Below are 17,700 nucleotides of genomic sequence, written 5' to 3'. Positions count from 1 at the left end.
GCAGGAGGCCCAGGAACAAAGGAAACCACCAGAGCCTTCCTGATTAGATGGCTCCGTATTACCAGCTCTCAGGCCAATACATGTTACTTTATGGAGTCAGGTGTGTGGAGACTACCCTGAGAACTATTTAATAGAGAAATGTGTTCTGAGTTCTACAAGGTCAACAGTACAAATGATTTTTTTTAAAAAGGCCACTGTAAAATGGAGATTGTCTAAATGTACGTTTAAGTCCTATTTTACCTGGCATTTAATAAATGTTACCTTCATTTACTAAAGCGCATAATGTGAATAAGAATAAATGAAGAAGTCTGGAGTCTGCATTTACTCACGGAGCAGAAGTAAGATGATTATGTACACTCCGGCTTTCTTTAAAAAGCATTCTGGAAAAATCAAAAGGACACAATTATTTTTTTATAGTAGACAAAAACATGATAATTACTTTATCATTTTAATCATTTGATTTTCAATAGGCTATTACTTGCTTATTTACCAAGCAAAAGTTATAATGGTACAATAAATTCAATATTGATTTTTATGGAGAGTTTTATACCATCTCTATTTAAATCTTTTAACAAATCAACAGATGTTTTCTGTTGATTTAAGATGCAACACTTTAAGATGACAGGTTGAGATAGCCAAGTCTATTAATTTTAACATTCTTTACTTAACTCTTTAAACTTTAAAACTGGACTACTCTTAGTTTTTGAGATACCATTCTACATTAACTATTTTCAATAGAACTTAAGGTTGTGTCTCTTTTTGTACACTCTAAAGCTTGTATTCAGGTCCTTATCTTCAAGATACCCATACGAAGTTCCCCTCCCAAAGTTCATAACCATCTTCCCTCCTCCCTTCTCCTCTACTAGAAATTCAGGTGCAAACAAGAAAAAGTGGTGTGTAAAAACAAATCACCTTTATGTATATCTCTATGTCCAGGTGACTAACTGTTTTGTCTTTTAAGTGCTTGAAGTTTTCAAAAGCAGAGATCATCTGAGACAACTGTACAGAATGTTAAACACATCAAGTTCTTGGCAAAATCAACGTCATATATGTGTGTGTGTATATATGTATCTTTAATAACAGAAATAATAAGAAAGTAAAACAAAATCTGGGATGTTATATTTCTTACCTTGCCTGCATCCAGCCCTTAGGCCACAATGGTTTCACCTCTGTCTCCATAAAGGATTTAAGATAATCCTCAGCAGACTGGCTTTTATTTGGCTCTAACTCATAGCATCCCAATTTGATCTCAACAAGGTTACATAACAAAGTTCTAAACAGATTAAAAATATATGTTTATATATAAATCTGACTGCAAAATTGTAGAAAATTAAGCTTGAAACAGATTTTTTTTAAAAAACACATAAATCTGACAGCAATAATAAAGGATATTATCTGAAGAATTCAGAAGGTGACATGAAGATAAGCAATTTCTAACATCCATCACTCATTGCACTATAGCCAAATCCCCAAGATGAAACAATTTCCTTTGACACCTTTAATCTAGGCACCAAAGATTGAAAGGGACAGTCCTACAACTAAACCCTCTACTTGAGCTACAGAAATACTGGTAAGAAAGATGACTGATTACACAAGTGAGTACTTCACCTTCTGAAACCAGTATGACATACTCAATAATCAGAAGATTAGCTTATATAAAGTATTACATGAAAATGAAAGTGAAAGCATTCTAAAGATATTAGGACCAATTCAATCTTCTATTTTTTTTTCCTGCTTTTTCTCCCCAAATGCCCCAGTACATAGTTGTAGGTCCCTCTAGTTGTGGCATGTGGGACACTGCCCCAGCATGGTTTCATGAGTGGTGCCACGTCTGCGCCCAGGATCCGAACCAGCAAAACCCTGGGCCACCGAAGCAGAGTGCACAAACTTAACCACTCGGCCACAGGGCCAGCCCCCAATCTTCTCTTGAATGAACTTTTCCTACACACTAGTACTTGCTTGCTTCCATTCTAGTCTTCCATTTAATGTGGATTCTTTTTATGAGAAACCTTACTTCCGCATTATCTATTTGGTTAAAAGTGAAGGCTTTGGTTAAACCTTACCTAATAGTGTCATCCCAGTGGAATTTCTTTCTTGGTCCTATGACACGTTTGCCTGGTTTCTCATCATCATCTTCCTCGGATCCATTTTTTTCTCGTTCTTCATCTGTCTGCAACCTAAAAACGAAAAACATTTTATGAAGTAAAGTTTTAACCCAACATTACCTATAATATGTTCCATAGGCATTTGCTGAATTGCTTAAATGAATGTTAACTCAAAAGACAGGGTAGGGCCAGCCCTGGTGCCCTAGTGGTTAAGATCAGCGTGCTTCGCTTTGCCAGCCGGGTTCGGTCCCCAGGTGCAGACTTAGACCACACATCTGTCAGTGAGTGGCCATGCAGCAGCTCACGTACAACAAGCGGAAGACTGGCAACAAACGTTAGCTCAGGGTGAATCTTCCTCAGCAAAAAAGAAAAAGAAAAACAAAAACAAAAAGAAAAAAATACACAGTAAATAGAGAATCTACCTTCCCACATAATACTTTGAATTTGAAGTGCATTATAAAGTGGTTTGGCAAATAAAGTCGCCAAACTATATTATAAAGGCATGAACAAATCTTTTAGCTTAGAAAATATTTGTGTCCCACAAACATGTGAAATGTCTGACCAAGGTTAGCTCTTGCTTTGATCACATCTATCACTAAATCAATAGGCCTTGTGCCCTTGACACCAAAGCAATTGAGTGGGAAGTGACGTATCATTTAGAAAATATTCAGTTACACCATTTCAGGGGTATATGTGAATTTCTACTTGGTGATGAAGTCCACTTAAGACCAATCCCTAACAGCTAAAATTATTTCTCAAATGCAAAAGCCAGTCCAAACAGAAGAGGTACATACTTGGCACACTTAGCTTGACTACGAGCCTGGCAGTCCTCCTGGTATTTGAATAGCTGTTCAGGCATGACATTGCTAACAGCCAGTTTCAGTTTTTGCAGAGGTTCTCTTAAACGATCATCCTGAGGAAAAAAACATACTAAAGTTTTTTCAAAGATATTTACAAAACTTATTTTGCAAGTAGATCCTCAAAATGATGAAATTTGTTTTAGATATTGATTATAGATGTGAAGTGTTAACATATTTAAACACAGACATTTCTTCTCTAACACTGACTTTTCATAATGCACATTGGATATAAAGTTAGGATGACTATACTTCCCAGGTAGCTAAGGAGAGGCCCTGTTTTTGCGTGTTGACCCAGCATGATTATTCATGATGCTCCTTTATAATCTTAAAAACGCCCTATGTTTGGCCAATAAATTATACGGATACTTTAACTGTAATACAAATGATTCGAGAACAAAAGCTACATTGCACATGATTTAGTTTGGGTGACTACTAAAAGGATGTGGCATCCTGTTCTCTCGTTTATCGTTAGTAATTGTGGCTTACGCTGCGAGCAAAAATGCACAATCAAGGCCAAAGTGAAAGAGGAAACTGGGAGACTCTTATCCATGTGGGTTTAGAGCAAAAAGAAAAGCAAGCAGGTTTGCATCTGACCGCTTTAACCAACCAATTTATTATTTTCATCTTGCAAGTTAACAAAATATATATGTAACTATTTAAAACATACTTTTATTACCGTCAGAGGTACAGAAATATTATAAGACTTTGCTTTTCTTCACTGGCACAACTGTTTTTAAAATGTGATTTTTGGTAAGGAGAGGATTTTTAGGAATGCAATTATCAAGTTATAGCAGGTATGTGTTTTACAAATTAAAACATTTATTTTGTTAATAAAAACAGAACACAAATATTACTACTAATAAGGATTTTTTCTATTTCATGCATACCAACTAATAAATATTATTGCACATAAGATAGTGTCTGCTATAAAATTCCATTTTAAAAAATGTGAACATCCAGTGTCATGGTTTTGGCTGATCACTTTTTAAGAATTATGTAGCTAAGACTATCTACCTGAGAACAACCCAAATATCCATCAACAGTAAAATGAATAAATTAATTGGGATATATTTATACAATGGAACACTGTACACAGCAGGAAAAAATGAATGGATTTCCACTACATGTAAAGACACAGATAAACCTGAGGTATATAATGCTGAGTGTAAAAAAGCAAGCTGCAGAAGAAAATGGACAGTATGAAGCTCAAAAACATGCAAAACCAAACAACATAATGTTTAGGAATAAAAATGTACGTGACAAAACCATACAAAGAAAAGCAAGGGTAAGATCAATGTGTTTCTTCTGCAGCCACTAAGGATATTAAATAACTTCAAACATCAAACCTGAAATCTTCCTTAAAAAATATTTTATAATGTGCAGAAAGTTGTTTTCCTACTTCTAGTTCTTTTTTAACTGGTACTCATTTCTGTCATTTGAACTTAAGGCAGTAAGCTCCAACTGTCCATGTCTGAAGGTGCCAGGAATAGGCACAAAATCTGAGACCTCAAAAAAGTTTCATTTGTTCATTAATTCACTTTGAATTGATAAAGAACTATAGTTTCTCAATTCAAAAGAAATATTTTATTAACAGAAGTATAGGACCTATAATAAAGAATTCTATGCCGGTCAGATCACTCCCATTACGGTGTTATTCCCCATCCGCACCCTGGGGAGCCCTGGATAGCCATACTGTGCTCTGTGACTCCCATCCCTTGGCCAGAAATAGTTTAGATTGATCCAAGATAGTATAATCAGATTTTTGTCCCAAGAATTTGGATTGGGATGAGAGAGCTGAATTAGTCTCTGTGTGTGGCTTTTCTGTAATATAAAACCTTGGGAATAAAGTAATCTTACCTACAGATGTGCATAAAAGGATAAAAATGAGACAAGGGGAGAGAGGTAGAGAGAAATAGTTAATCCAAATTATCAGTTCCCATCCCTTCCTGGCTGCACTCTTTCCCTTAATTCTGTAAAATACCTTTACTCCTAGAAAAAAATGTCCTTTTTGAGTCTTAAACTGCATTCAAGTTATTTTCCATTACTTGCAAGTCATAAATATTTTTAAAATATATAGTCAAATGATTAAGGGAAGAGTAATCAGGACAGTGACGGTACTGAAAACATGAATCTTATGTGAAGTAAAGAAGGGAACGTAATAAATGCGTTCAAAAATATGACAGCCAAGAAGTGGACAAAATTAGAGTCGTGAATACACTCAAAGGTAGAATTAACACCAACGGGGTGGAAAGCACTTGGATTTGGCTCAACTTTCTGACAGTGTAATGAAATAAGTCTCTGACCACCAGAAGCATTAAACTTAAACAATCACTTAGTGCACTGTACTTGAGGAGAATCTAGCAAAACATGGACGATAAATAATTTTTAAGTTTACATGCAATCCTGAGATTCTGTCCATTTGTCTTCATAATGTCAGTGTGAGCATATCTGTATAGATTCATTTCAGGAATATGAAAAGTAAATTATAAATATGTCAGATTATTTGTTGAGGGCAAAGTTGTTTCAGCTGTGGAACTGAGGTTAATTTACCAGTCCAAGAATCTATGCCTTAGAAAACATTATTTCTTATCTAAACTTACCAACCGTTGAAAAGTAATTTTTTTTCAGGAGATCCAACGTGCCTTTAATAACCTCTTATGGTTGTTAAATACACACAGTATGACTATAAAGCAATTAATACACAAAAGCCCCACACAGAAACCAGTCCCTTTACAGGTTATAAAACCCCAGATGTAGATATTATTGCTCATCCTCTTACCTGGACATTGAGATGTAACTTCTTTAGACGTTTTACCAGTGTTTCTTTATTGCATGGCACAAAAGCTTCAAGATGGGAGTAGACACCACTACGAATGACGGGGCCTAGTTCCTGCAGCTGTAACTCAATGCTGACCAAAAACAACATCATCAAATAAATAGAATAGAATTTCCTTTAGGTAGCAACACACAAGCAAGGAGGCAAAGGCAGTGATTCTTTTCACATTTTATCTTTCCACAATTTCCTAGATGGTATTTTTCAAGAGAAAAAAAAACCTCATCAACAAATAGTAATGCTACAGAAAATTCGGATGAGTCTAGATTAAGAGTAGAATTTATAGAACTATAAGCAAACTGAGTTGTTTTCTTTCTTTTCTTTTCTTTTTTCCTGAGGAAGATTGGCCATGAGCTAGCACCTATTGCCAACCTTCCTCTTTTTGCTTGAGGAAGACTGTCACTGAACTTACACCTGTGCCAATCTTCCTCTATTTTGTATGTGGGACGCTGCCATGGCATGGCTTGACCAACGATGTGTAGATCCACACCTGGCATCCAAACTTGTGAACCCCAGGCCACCAAAGTGGAGTGCTTGAACTTAACCACTATGCCACCAGGCCGGCCCAGCAAGCTGGCAAAACAATCTTCTGATAACAGGAAAAGTCTACATTTTTGGATAAAGCAAAGACACTTCATTATTAACCAAAAGCTTGTTTTCCTCAAAGAGAGCTTATACTCCTCCTCACCCCCCTGAAATTGCTACACTACAGAGTCACATAGTTTCAACGAGTTCTAGAGTACTTTTTTTCCTTAGAGGTGTGTGTGTAAAAATCAAACATTCAGAAGAGGTAAAGCTCTTCAGCTTCTAAAACATATATACTGTTTTATCCATCTTTCTTTCCCTTATTGTGCCTGCATTGTACAAACTAGATATTTAATAGTTTTGTTAAATTTATTCCAATTCTCCAGTTCCTGCTTCCACTTATAAATTAGGTTTTCAGAAAGAAAACAAGTTGTTAAATGGGTATTTAGCCTAATAGCTATTTTTTTAAAAAAAAGGAGAAGAGATTGTAGCAGTCACCATATTCTTAGCAGGACAAGCCTACTAATAAATAATTGAGGTTTCTTTCACAGTGAAAGACACTGTAGCTGGCAGCTGTTAACTGTAGAAAGCTGAGAACAGATGTTAATTTGAAGGCCACGACCAAAACGGGCTCTTGGCAAAAAACTACGTCCAAATCCTACATTCTATTACGGGAGAAGGTGCAGATAGACTTAATCAACATTTCTCACAAATATAAGATGCGTCCAAGGATTCAATTAACAGTGTGGGGGAAGAAAAGAAACCCTGCCATATGAAATGTATCCATCACTTATAAGATATATTGTAATCTCAGAAACAATGAAATGTAGAAAACTATGCTCCTTAGGATTGGCAATAGAAAATTCTTGGTCTTAGAGAAGCCAAACAAAATTAAAAAAATGGAAAGAGGTTTAAGACTTATAAGAGCCAGAGGATCAAATGCAGAGGTTCATATGGAAAACAATTACTATGGTCATGAGTTCTGTGTAAAAGCACTTGGCTAAATAGCACTATGTGTGATCTTTGTTAAAAGTCTAGACTCTGGAGAGGAGGCTTTCTAGGCTTGCCCTGTTATTAAAGGTTTGTTGAGGCTGAAAACAAAATAGAAACTCCAAGCAGTAAGAGATCTCAAGTAAGAATAAATTGACTCAATGACCTACATATAAAAATCAGTGGTTTCCAAAGAGGGGGTAACTCAGAAACAAGAAGCGTTCCTAAGCCAGTAATATTAGGTCAAAATCAGAGAAACGTATTAACCCTAGAAGTTACTAGGGTTAATTCTCTCACAAATATACACAAATTCCTACCTGAAAGCAGTAAACACACACACACATATATCTATTTTTTTTTTGGGTGAGGAAGATTGTCGCTGAGCTAACATCTGTTGTCAACCTGCCTCTTCTTTTTTCACTTGAGGAAGATTGTTGCTGAGCTGACATTTGTGCCCATGTTCCTCTATTTTGTACGTGGGATGCCATCACAGCATGGCTTGATGAGCAGTGTGTAGGTCCGCAGCTGGGATCTGAACCTGTGACCCCTGGGCCGCCAAAGCAGAACATGTGAACTTAACTACTATGCAACTGGGCCAGCCCCTCTGACAACAGTATATTTTAAGCACGCATTCCTCACACATCTACTTTAATATTTTTTTTCTCATTAAGAATTCCAACCTTCTAAGGTCTAAGAAGTATCTGGGGACAACTAAAAACACATGGCAATAAAAGTTTGAATTTCATTATTTTCACATTTATTTCACAGAGAAATAAAGGTCTCCTGAAATGGTAAACCTTGAACTCCGTCCCCTTCTCTCCACCAGGTTCCTTTCCCTTCTTTAACTGAAATCTATCCCAAAAGCAGATATCCATGCATTAAAGTTACTACGATGGGCCTCAAACCTCTGATAATAAATTATGAGCATGAGATCACTACAGGCTCTAAATGGATGAAAATATACTGGGACCATGTGCTGTTAATGCGTTAGAGAACGAACATCAGGTTTTGTGAGTCAATAGGGTGGAAATCCACCTTTATACCCCTATCTATCCAAAGCTCTCATTTGCCTCTGGAGAAGCTTCAAAGAAATGCAACATGGGAATCCAGAGCTGAAGCAATGGCCACCTTTGTATACAAGATTCTTCTCAGGAAAATTTAGTGATCCCTATACTATGGTATTTTCACAAAAAATTCTCGAAATATAATTTTCCCATAGTAGATGTATGACATATCTTCCTAACCAGCAATTCCCTCTCTTTAAACAGAATATACTTTCTTTATTCAATCAGTTAAAAATATTGATAAAAGAAAAGCTCTCACTAATTAAGTACAAATGAATTCTGGGATCTACTGAATTTTTCCTCAAGTATTCCAGATTATCCCACCAACCACTGAAAACTACAAACTGAAGAAAGACTTGGAGCAATAATCCAAACTCAAAATCCAAAATAGCTCTTATCTTATAGTAAGAATTCAAAAGCCTGTTGATGTGTTAACTGGAAATAGACAAGAGGGATATTCGTCTGTCTTGTCCTCGAACAGTACTTTACTCAGATGGGCTGGTGTGAGTGTTACCTAAAGAAGGCCCAATGAGGAACAGGTTAGAGATGTGGTTGAAAAATTGTTTGGGATTTTTCCAACTGCAAAGTAACCCCTCAAGAGAGTAAGGAAAAGCAGTGGCATAGATCACTTGGTAACCTTCCTTTATTTCAGAGAGAGAGAGAAAGAGACAGACAGACCAATTGATAAATCCATTCATATTGAGATTCAAAAGCCACTACTCATTCATGAGCTTCTTAAAAGAGCATCTAACAATGAGATGGCAGACAGGTCTCACTGCAAGTGTCCAGCAGGACTGGTAGTACCTGCCTAGAGCATTTGATGAGCTGGCTCAACTGTCAGGTTGAATTGGGATCACAGGCAAAGAGTGTCAAGATTTTATGAGCAATGTCTGCTTGAGGTAAAAAAGAAAATAGGGGAGGAGATCAAATCAGCATGTTATATATTTGTTAATCCAAATCAAATTAAATTAGGCAAAAAGAACAAAGGCTTCCTATTCAAACAAACTCACCTCTTTTTCTCCCCAGCATATGGAAGCAATGGTGAGGCAGGGCCAACACACTCAGATAACTTCATGGGAATCACTACCCTAAACAATCATGTACCATATGCCCTTAAAAGATCAACTCAGTCTAGAGAAATAAGGGATGTTTGCTTAGGAAAGTGGAAAAACAGACCGGCGGGCATAAGAAAGTGACTAAAAGGGTATAATTCAACTCTGAAGACTAGGGCCTGCAGAATTGCAGGCATACACTCTATGAAATAAAAAGTATATGGGCTCCAAAAAACTAGAGGATTTGTTTTGATATAGACACGGGAGGAACTAATAGAGAAGCCTGTTAATGGAATAGTAATATTCTGCTTATTTGAGATGTTACTTCTCAAGGATGGTCTTTTGATTCTCCCAGGAGAGAAACATTTGTTTCCGCTTACAGTAGAGTAAAATAAAAAAGAATTGTCTTCATCACAGAAGAAGGACCTGATCTAGTATACTCAGGGCTCTCAAATGGAAAGAAAAAGATGAGCTAGTCAGATCCCTGATTATGGAATCTGGGACAGCTCTGGCGAGTAATGGTTACACTGTTTATTGAATCTGGGGCTGAAAAGGGAGGTAGGTAAAAGGAACTGGCACAGACAGGAAGCATTTGCCTTGCTTTCAGGCAGACAGAATCAATCTGAAAATCCCTGGCTAAAACAAAGAATGGGAACAAGAAATTCCTGTCACCCACACCAGCAGTACACTAGGTTATATGTTTCATAAGTCCATCAGGATTAAAAACATTTTTTAAGTACTCCAGGATAATGAGAGATTGCAATTAATTAAAATAGTTACCGGAACCAACAAACCAATCTACCCTTATATCTCATGAGAAACTATCTCCATTATATATTTAAAAGACAGGAATCACAGTATTAGAAACATTGCTTCCCTGTTTCTTTCTATATGATCCCACTGAACCCCCAAGAGTAGGCATACATTATTTTCATCAGAGAGGAGTAAAATTTGCTGCTTTCCCCAGGATTACTTCTTTTTTGCCTAGTTCTGCTTGCAGTCAATTACATACTCAATTTCTGTAGCTAAAGGCAAAATTTATAAGCCAATCGGTTTTATAAGTACAACTTATTTGACCACAATCTCAGAGCCTGCAGCTCCATTAGTATCAAACTCTAGAGTGAAAATTATCACTAATTTAAATACAATCTATATCATACAATATCAGCCTACATCCTCTCCTTCCCAAACTAACTTCTGTCGCCTCCACAATGGCCTCCATCACCCTACAACCACGATTCCTTCATCAAACCATACTTTCCATTTGGCTATAAATGCTTGTATGAATTAGAATTAACTTCACTAGATATCAGTGGAATTATTTTTCCTAAGTCTGAAAAGTAGATGTAAAATTATACCAAATTTAATATAAACACTCAGGAAGGTATTTTCATATAAGGTGACAAAAAATACATTTAAATCTAGAATAATATTCAACCTGTACAGTAGTCGCTTGCTCTGGCAATTATAACCCTAGAAGTTTTGATTATCATAAGGAGTCCTAGAGAAACAATATATGCAAAAACATAATTTTGCTGAGAAACAAATGTTACCATACAAGCTGTAAGGCAGAAAGGGAAGAGCTAATGCATGAGACTAGCCAACCACTCAGCATCTGTATCTCAATGGCCTACTCTATTTTTAAATGAATTCTTAAGGTGTAAATAATTTTTAAGGTTTTTTAATCAAAGAAGAAAATTACTTACTCCAGAAGAATATTATTCATATCCTGTGTAAAGAATTTTTTCCTTCCTTCTTCATCAAAAAGTTTGGCAGCCTAGAGAAACATAAGATTGTCAATATAACTCTCAAACACATTGTTTCCATATCTATTTACTAAAGACTAAGCTCCTTGAGGGTGAGGCTAAGATTTACTCCACTTTGTATCCTCTGTACCCAGCATTAGGAGGCTGAAACAAAATTTACATACATACCATTCTTTCCTATCATGTCTATATTTAACTTTTCTCAATCTTCCTAAATTCACAAAATTATACACACAAGACTTTTCACTGCTTTGGTGTCCTATGCATTTGACTATCTGTAGGTTTGTTTCTTAATTCTTGCTGTGATCTCCAAGATAAGAGAAAGCAGATGTCTCACTTTCTACAGACATTATTGTCTAAAATGTGTCTGACACTCTGTATTTTATACTCATTACCATATTTAATCCTCATAACAGCCAATAACATTGATATCATAGCCCCCATTTTATAAACAAGGAACCTAAATCTTACAGAGGTTACACGGTTTGCCCCCAAGTCACGCTGCTACTAAGTGGTAGATCAGGACTCAGACTAGAAGCTTCCTGACTTCACTGTGCAACACGGCCCCCCTGTACAAAGATCCTCAGCTTACTGCAGCCGGTCTGGGTTCTAAAAATATTAGCCAAGGTTATTATCAAGGGATAGGCAAAAGTTAATTCAATGAGCTTAAGGATAATATTTTCATCATTATGTTTATGGCGTTAACCACATGACCAGAAACAAAGAGTATACAAACCAAGACACTACCATAAGCAAAATTTACTGGGGAAATCACAAAAGATACACTTTATCTTAAGAGCCACGAGATGTAAAACAACAAGAGGCTTGACCCAATAATCTGAGCAAGGCATACAGTGACTGTCAATCTACCAAGTTATTCGGCAATTTTATAGACTGCAAACAGAAGAGGAAAATTTCTGCGACGTGCCTCAGCACTTCTTAGGAAGGACAAAGACTGGGTATGTAGAGGACAGAAATGCAGGAAGAAAACCAGAATGAAAACTAAATTTTAAGAAAGAGAATCAAAAAAAGTCAAGAGGTTGAACAGTGGAAGAATGTTACAAAGTGAGAAAAGAGCAACAAGAAGAAACTCCTCGTCAGACAGACGAGTATTTTACCCGAGGATGAATTCTTAACTCCCGAAGAAAAAACACTACCTCATATTTTAAAGAAAAAATATGACGAATGCATAGATAGCAGTAAGTGAAACGAATCTTATTGATAATTTCCTACTGAGGATCAGGAAGCAGTTATACTAATCCTGGCATGGCTACTATAGAGAGAGAGGATGGTTTTTAGTATGTGAGATATGACAGAGCTTTTCACAAGACTCAACCACACTCATTACTAACCAATTTTGTTTATTAAGTGAGAATGAATGGCATAAAACACAGCAGACAGAGTGCAAGCTATGGAGTTCGATGGTCCTGGCTTTAAATCCTGCATCAGCTACTTAAAAATTACGTGGTCTTGGGCAAACCACTTAACCTTCTGAACCTTAGTTTCCTCATCTATTAAATAGAAAAATATTACCTACCTCACATGTTTGTTGGACGACAGTCTACACAGTATGTAAAATACACTACACCCAGTCAGGGCACTGTCTCCTGAGTGGGAGGTAAACGGGGCCGTGACACATGAGACAGGGTAGCACTGCACTTAATGCACAGTATACGGTTTTGCTAAATAAATACTAGCTATTATTATTAATTAAATCTTGAAAAACCTGGATCGCATCATTAACTCCTTTTTAAAACCTATAAGAAGTGAAAGATATTAGGGATGGACAACTTGGGACAACAAAAAGCACATACTTGGAGTCAGATGAACCCTTGTGTTCAAATTCTGGCTCCCCCACTTACTAGTGTGAAGACTTGAGCAAGCTCTTTACCTCCACTTAAGCTTCTTAACCATAAAAAGGAAACAATCCCTACACTTTGCATATAGAGTGGTAGAGAAGATTAAATAAAAAACCTATTCGATTAATAAAACTACAGATTGTATACTTTTCAAAAATAAGCACAGAAAATAGCAAAAGAATAAAAAGAAAGGAGGGGGAGGGAGGAATAAAACAACATAAAAAAATGAAAATAAAAATCAATTATATCATCATAACAATTCTAAGTAAAGATAAAATCATTTTTTAAAAGAAAAAAGACTCAGATGAGGTCAATAAACAAATTTCCATTTATATCCTGTCTATAGGAGAAAGAGCTAAAATAAAGGAACTCAAAAAGGTTGAAGTTAAGTGATGGAAAAGGCTATACCACACAAAAATAAATAAAAAGAAAGCAGTCTACAGTAAAATCAGACAAAATTGAATTCAACATGAAAAGCATTAATAGCACAAAAAGGGTCACCTTCAAATGACAATTGTCACAAGGAGGATCTAGCCATCAAGAACCTCATGGGCCAAACACCATGCATACAAATAAACAAAGCAAAAACCACAGTAAGCAAAAGTTACAATCTACGAAACACTGGCAATAAGATACTTCAACACTTCTCTAAGTCTTGGACTAATGAATACATTAAAATAAAGTAAGTAAAAATATAGAGGAACTAATTAGTAAGTCACTACCTCAGAAGAAACACTAAAGAACCAAAAATAGAAAAAAAAATAGAATTGATAAAATCTATGGGCCAGTTGCTGGAAAAATTAGATAAATCCCTAATCCTTGTTCAAAATTTAGAAATAGTTAAGAGAAATAAATGCAATATAGAGATAATTAATAAATTTTAAAATCTGATTTAAATGGATTACTGTAATCCTGCAAGAAAGAAGCTGTAGAATAGTCCATATATTACAATCCCATTAACAATTATTTTTCATAATAATATATTTGCAAATGCATGGATTAAAATCCAGAAAAATAAACAGTAGTTTAATTGTGGTTATCTCTACTGGGGGTAAGGAATGTCAGATTATGGGAAATCTTCCCTAAGTATGAAATACATTTTATATTGTTTTACTTTTGTAATCAGGAAAAAAAAGAGGACTAAAATATGGCATGGGTTCAGATAAACATGCTAAAGTAATCAAAAAGGGCATTTTAAGCCAGGTTTGGCATATTTTAAGTCAAAATATCTCCCTGAGATTAAATGGAGAAGAGTGATGACATTTATCTTAATTTGCGGCTAAAGAAATAAAGATGATGAATCCAAGTCAATCTGAAGAGAAATCTACTGTGACATGTTAAAAGCTCAACTCCTAAGTCTGTCCCAGTGGGAACACAGTGTGCATGCTTACTAAAGCTGCTGATTAGCTGGAAAGGATTAGCTGGTAAAATCGATTAGAAAATAACCAGATGTCAACATAGTTTGGACCAAGTTCAGGTATACTGCAATGTTACTATTTGCTTCTATGTTCCCTCTATTTTCTTTACATGACTATACAAGCCAGTAAAAATTGTATTTATAAAACCTATGCAGAAAAATATTTATAAGGTGAAATTAATAAAATAATCAACTGTATCCATGTTATAACTGTAGTTATGTATATAAAAATAAAGGTCTACGCATATAGCCAATGGCTAAAAGGAAATATACAAAATTAAAAGTCGTTGTTTATATGGGTGTTAGGATTGTGGGTTATTGTTTTTGTCTTAGAAAAAGCATTTATTGTTATGTTTGTGCAACAAATGAAAAACAAGAGAATTATTACACTTACTACACGGAGGTCTTCAATACGTTTTTCAAGAAGGACAGGCAGACCCTCTGGGAGTGTAGGTACCACCTTGGGCATAACCTGAGAGGTGTAGGTTGGCTGGGTGGTGGTTCCATTCTCTCCCCCTGACTCAGAGAGGGGGCTACCATCAGAAGCAGCATCCAGTAATCTGTCAAAGTCGAAATCATCTAGCATCTCTAGGGCATTTTCAGCTTCCTGAAACAGTTCATGTTCATTTGTGCTAACAAAAATGGGGAGGTCTGGATCAGCATTGTTCAGATTTAAGTCCGAGACATCATTTCCCAATGCTACAGCCACAGATGGGGGTTTATTCAGAGAGGAGGTTGTTAAGTTCACCGGGACTTTGGGGTTAGACTCCTTCTTTAATGCATCTTTCTCTTTCTGAAATTTTCGTATCATGGCAGCTAGAGAAAGAGAATCCTTATAACGTTTCTTTTTTTTTTCAGACTTGTGTGAATTTAGAGCCACAACTCTGTGAAGAAAAAAGTGATCAGTTAGCCTAAGTATGATTTTAAAGGTAAAAATAAGCAGGCACAGAATTAAAATAATCATCTGATAGGTGGGAGAGCAAATTTCTTATTATACTTTTTTTTTTTAAAGATTTTAATTTTTCCTTTCTCTCCCCAAAGCCCCCCGCTACATAGCTATATATTTTTAGTTGTGGGTCGTGGGACGCCGCCTCAGCATGGCTTGATGAGCAGTGCAATGTCCACACCCAGGATCTGAACCAGGAAAACCCTGGGCCACCGAAGCGGAGTGCATGAACTTAACCACTTAGCCATGGGGCTGGCCCCTTAAATTATACTGTTACAATAGCATCGTCATCGTCATCTGGATTGCCACTTATGAAAGGTATCTAGGCAAATGGCTATTAAAGTGAAGAAATGAAAGGAATAAGGTCAAAAGAAAGAAACACAACTGAATGTAGCTCAGGTTTATTACAGTACACTAAGTTCCACTTACTCTTTCTGGAGTGTTCACATTCTTTAGCACATCTACAGTTACTTCAAGAGTTAACTAAGTAAAGAAATGCACATTTGCTGAAAACAAAGTTGCCTTACAACCAGAGAAGCCCACATAGTATACGTTCAAACTAGTACCCCAGGTGGTCTGTCCTACAAACTGCCAAAGAAATACAAACTCCTCTGTATCCATCTGGGAGCCTTCATCCATCACCATGTCATCTATCTAGACCCTATTCCATCTGCTACTATCTTCTGATCATTTTTCACTTTCTATTCTAGGAATGTGTCAGGCAATCAGATAGATACGTAATTTTCAACAACATCTTTCTCCCTCTATAGGGAAAAGAGGATCTCAGTTTAGCTATCATTTTCTCTAAGAAATCTTTTCTAAATTCTATGGCTTACATGCTTCTATGTGCACTACAGAACCTAAAAGATTATTAGTACCTTGAAGGCAGGCCCATGTTTCATTTACTATTATATACCAAAACCAAGAACAGTGTCTGAGTAATGTAGGTACTTAATAAATATTTACTGGATGAATAAGTTATACATTTGAGAAAACGATAAATTCAATAAAAGGCATTACTTATACTTTTCGTTCCCAAAGAAGTTTACTTGTAAATAATAAACATTTAAAACAACACTAGTAATATATTTATGTTTTTTCTTAATAACTTCTTAATGACTCAAGGATCACTATAATCTCATGCTTAGGAGGTTAAATACCTCCCTACATCAACATTTTGGACACTGAGAGCCCAAAATTCAGATGCACCTCCCCTGCTTAAGGAGAGAAGGAAAATCCAGTCTCTCACAAGTTTCTGTCCCTTAGTTCTGCAAAAACAGCCAAAGAAGTAGGGGCAATTGGTAATTTTAGGACTGCATGGTAAAAACATTTTATTCTTAGGACTTAAGGCTTTTGAGAAATTCTACGTGGTTTTTAGAAACAATATCACTACCTAAAGTCACAAGCATTAAGAATAATTAAATAAAATAAATGACTTTTTTTATATTAAAATGACAATAAATCATTTACAGATAAACTATAAACTGTTTACACATAGACTACTGCCAATCCTCAATCCCTAAGCATCTAAGCTTAGTTTTAGCACAAAAAGATTAAAATGATCTGTTGGCAAAAAGTTGTAATCAGCAAAATACTTAATGAACCAATTTCTAAATCTGATCTAAAACACCACGACGTCTCTAGGAAGTCAAAGCCTTCTACTTATTAATAAATATATTATTAAAATATAAATTAATAGGTCGTTGATATTTACAAATACTGTATTGAGTTAGACCCAGCTAAGCTGAATTAATTAATGCTAAATACATTTTCTAAAAGGAGAGCTAGTCATGCTATGACACTAGTTCCCTTATTATGTTTAATTTCACATACCCCAGTTGTTTGGGTACTTTTTTCCTTGGTTTCTTCTCTTTTTCCCCTTCCTCTTTCCGCTTCCGCTTCTTCATCTCAATATCATCTTCTTTTATTTTGGGAATCTGAACAACGATAAAGGAATGCACTACTTATCTAAGTATCAATGCTTTACTCTCTGATGTCAGCAATCCAGCATCCAGGGCAGTGGTTTTTCTCAAATTTCAGTGTGCATTAGAATGCAGATTAAAAATCTTGTTAAAAATGCAGATTCTTAGGGTCCATGAGCACTCCCACCCCTGGTTTTGATTCAGTTATCTGGGGTAGGGCCTTGTAACAAACATTTTGGTGATACTGGTACAATTCACTTCAAGAAAATTCTGGATCACACTTCAAGAAACACTTATCTAAAAACATTCTATCCATTTCCCAAATACAATATATATATTCTATAGAATTTGTCTTACAAAT

The 17,700-nt window shown here is 35.9% G+C and overlaps 1 protein-coding gene across 6 annotated transcripts in view; it reads right to left on the bottom strand.

Annotated features, from left to right (window-relative positions):
• UBN2 (ubinuclein 2) overlaps nucleotides 1–17,700 on the bottom strand; it is an 86,714-nt gene that overhangs the window by 39,474 nt on the left and 29,540 nt on the right. For all 6 annotated transcript variants that reach the window (XR_011504827.1, XM_070514445.1, XM_014859260.3 and 3 more), the window contains 8 exons: nucleotides 17,251–17,354; nucleotides 14,866–15,355; nucleotides 11,136–11,206; nucleotides 5,745–5,874; nucleotides 2,900–3,018; nucleotides 2,064–2,177; nucleotides 1,130–1,273; nucleotides 330–380 (listed from right to left, as the gene is read on the bottom strand). Coding sequence is in view for 5 of the 6 variants with exons in the window: in XM_070514445.1 (XP_070370546.1) it covers nucleotides 330–380; nucleotides 1,130–1,273; nucleotides 2,064–2,177; nucleotides 2,900–3,018; nucleotides 5,745–5,874; nucleotides 11,136–11,206; nucleotides 14,866–15,355; nucleotides 17,251–17,354 (1,223 nt within the window). In the remaining variant the exon portion in view is untranslated. The remainder of the gene's footprint in view (nucleotides 1–329; nucleotides 381–1,129; nucleotides 1,274–2,063; nucleotides 2,178–2,899; nucleotides 3,019–5,744; nucleotides 5,875–11,135; nucleotides 11,207–14,865; nucleotides 15,356–17,250; nucleotides 17,355–17,700) is intronic.

The sequence above is a fragment of the Equus asinus genome, chromosome 1 (genome assembly GCF_041296235.1).
Source record: "Equus asinus isolate D_3611 breed Donkey chromosome 1, EquAss-T2T_v2, whole genome shotgun sequence".
Classification (NCBI taxonomy): Eukaryota; Metazoa; Chordata; class Mammalia; order Perissodactyla; family Equidae; genus Equus; species Equus asinus.
Note: the sequence above shows the minus strand (reverse complement) of the source record. Positions and strands in the feature narration are given on the sequence as shown.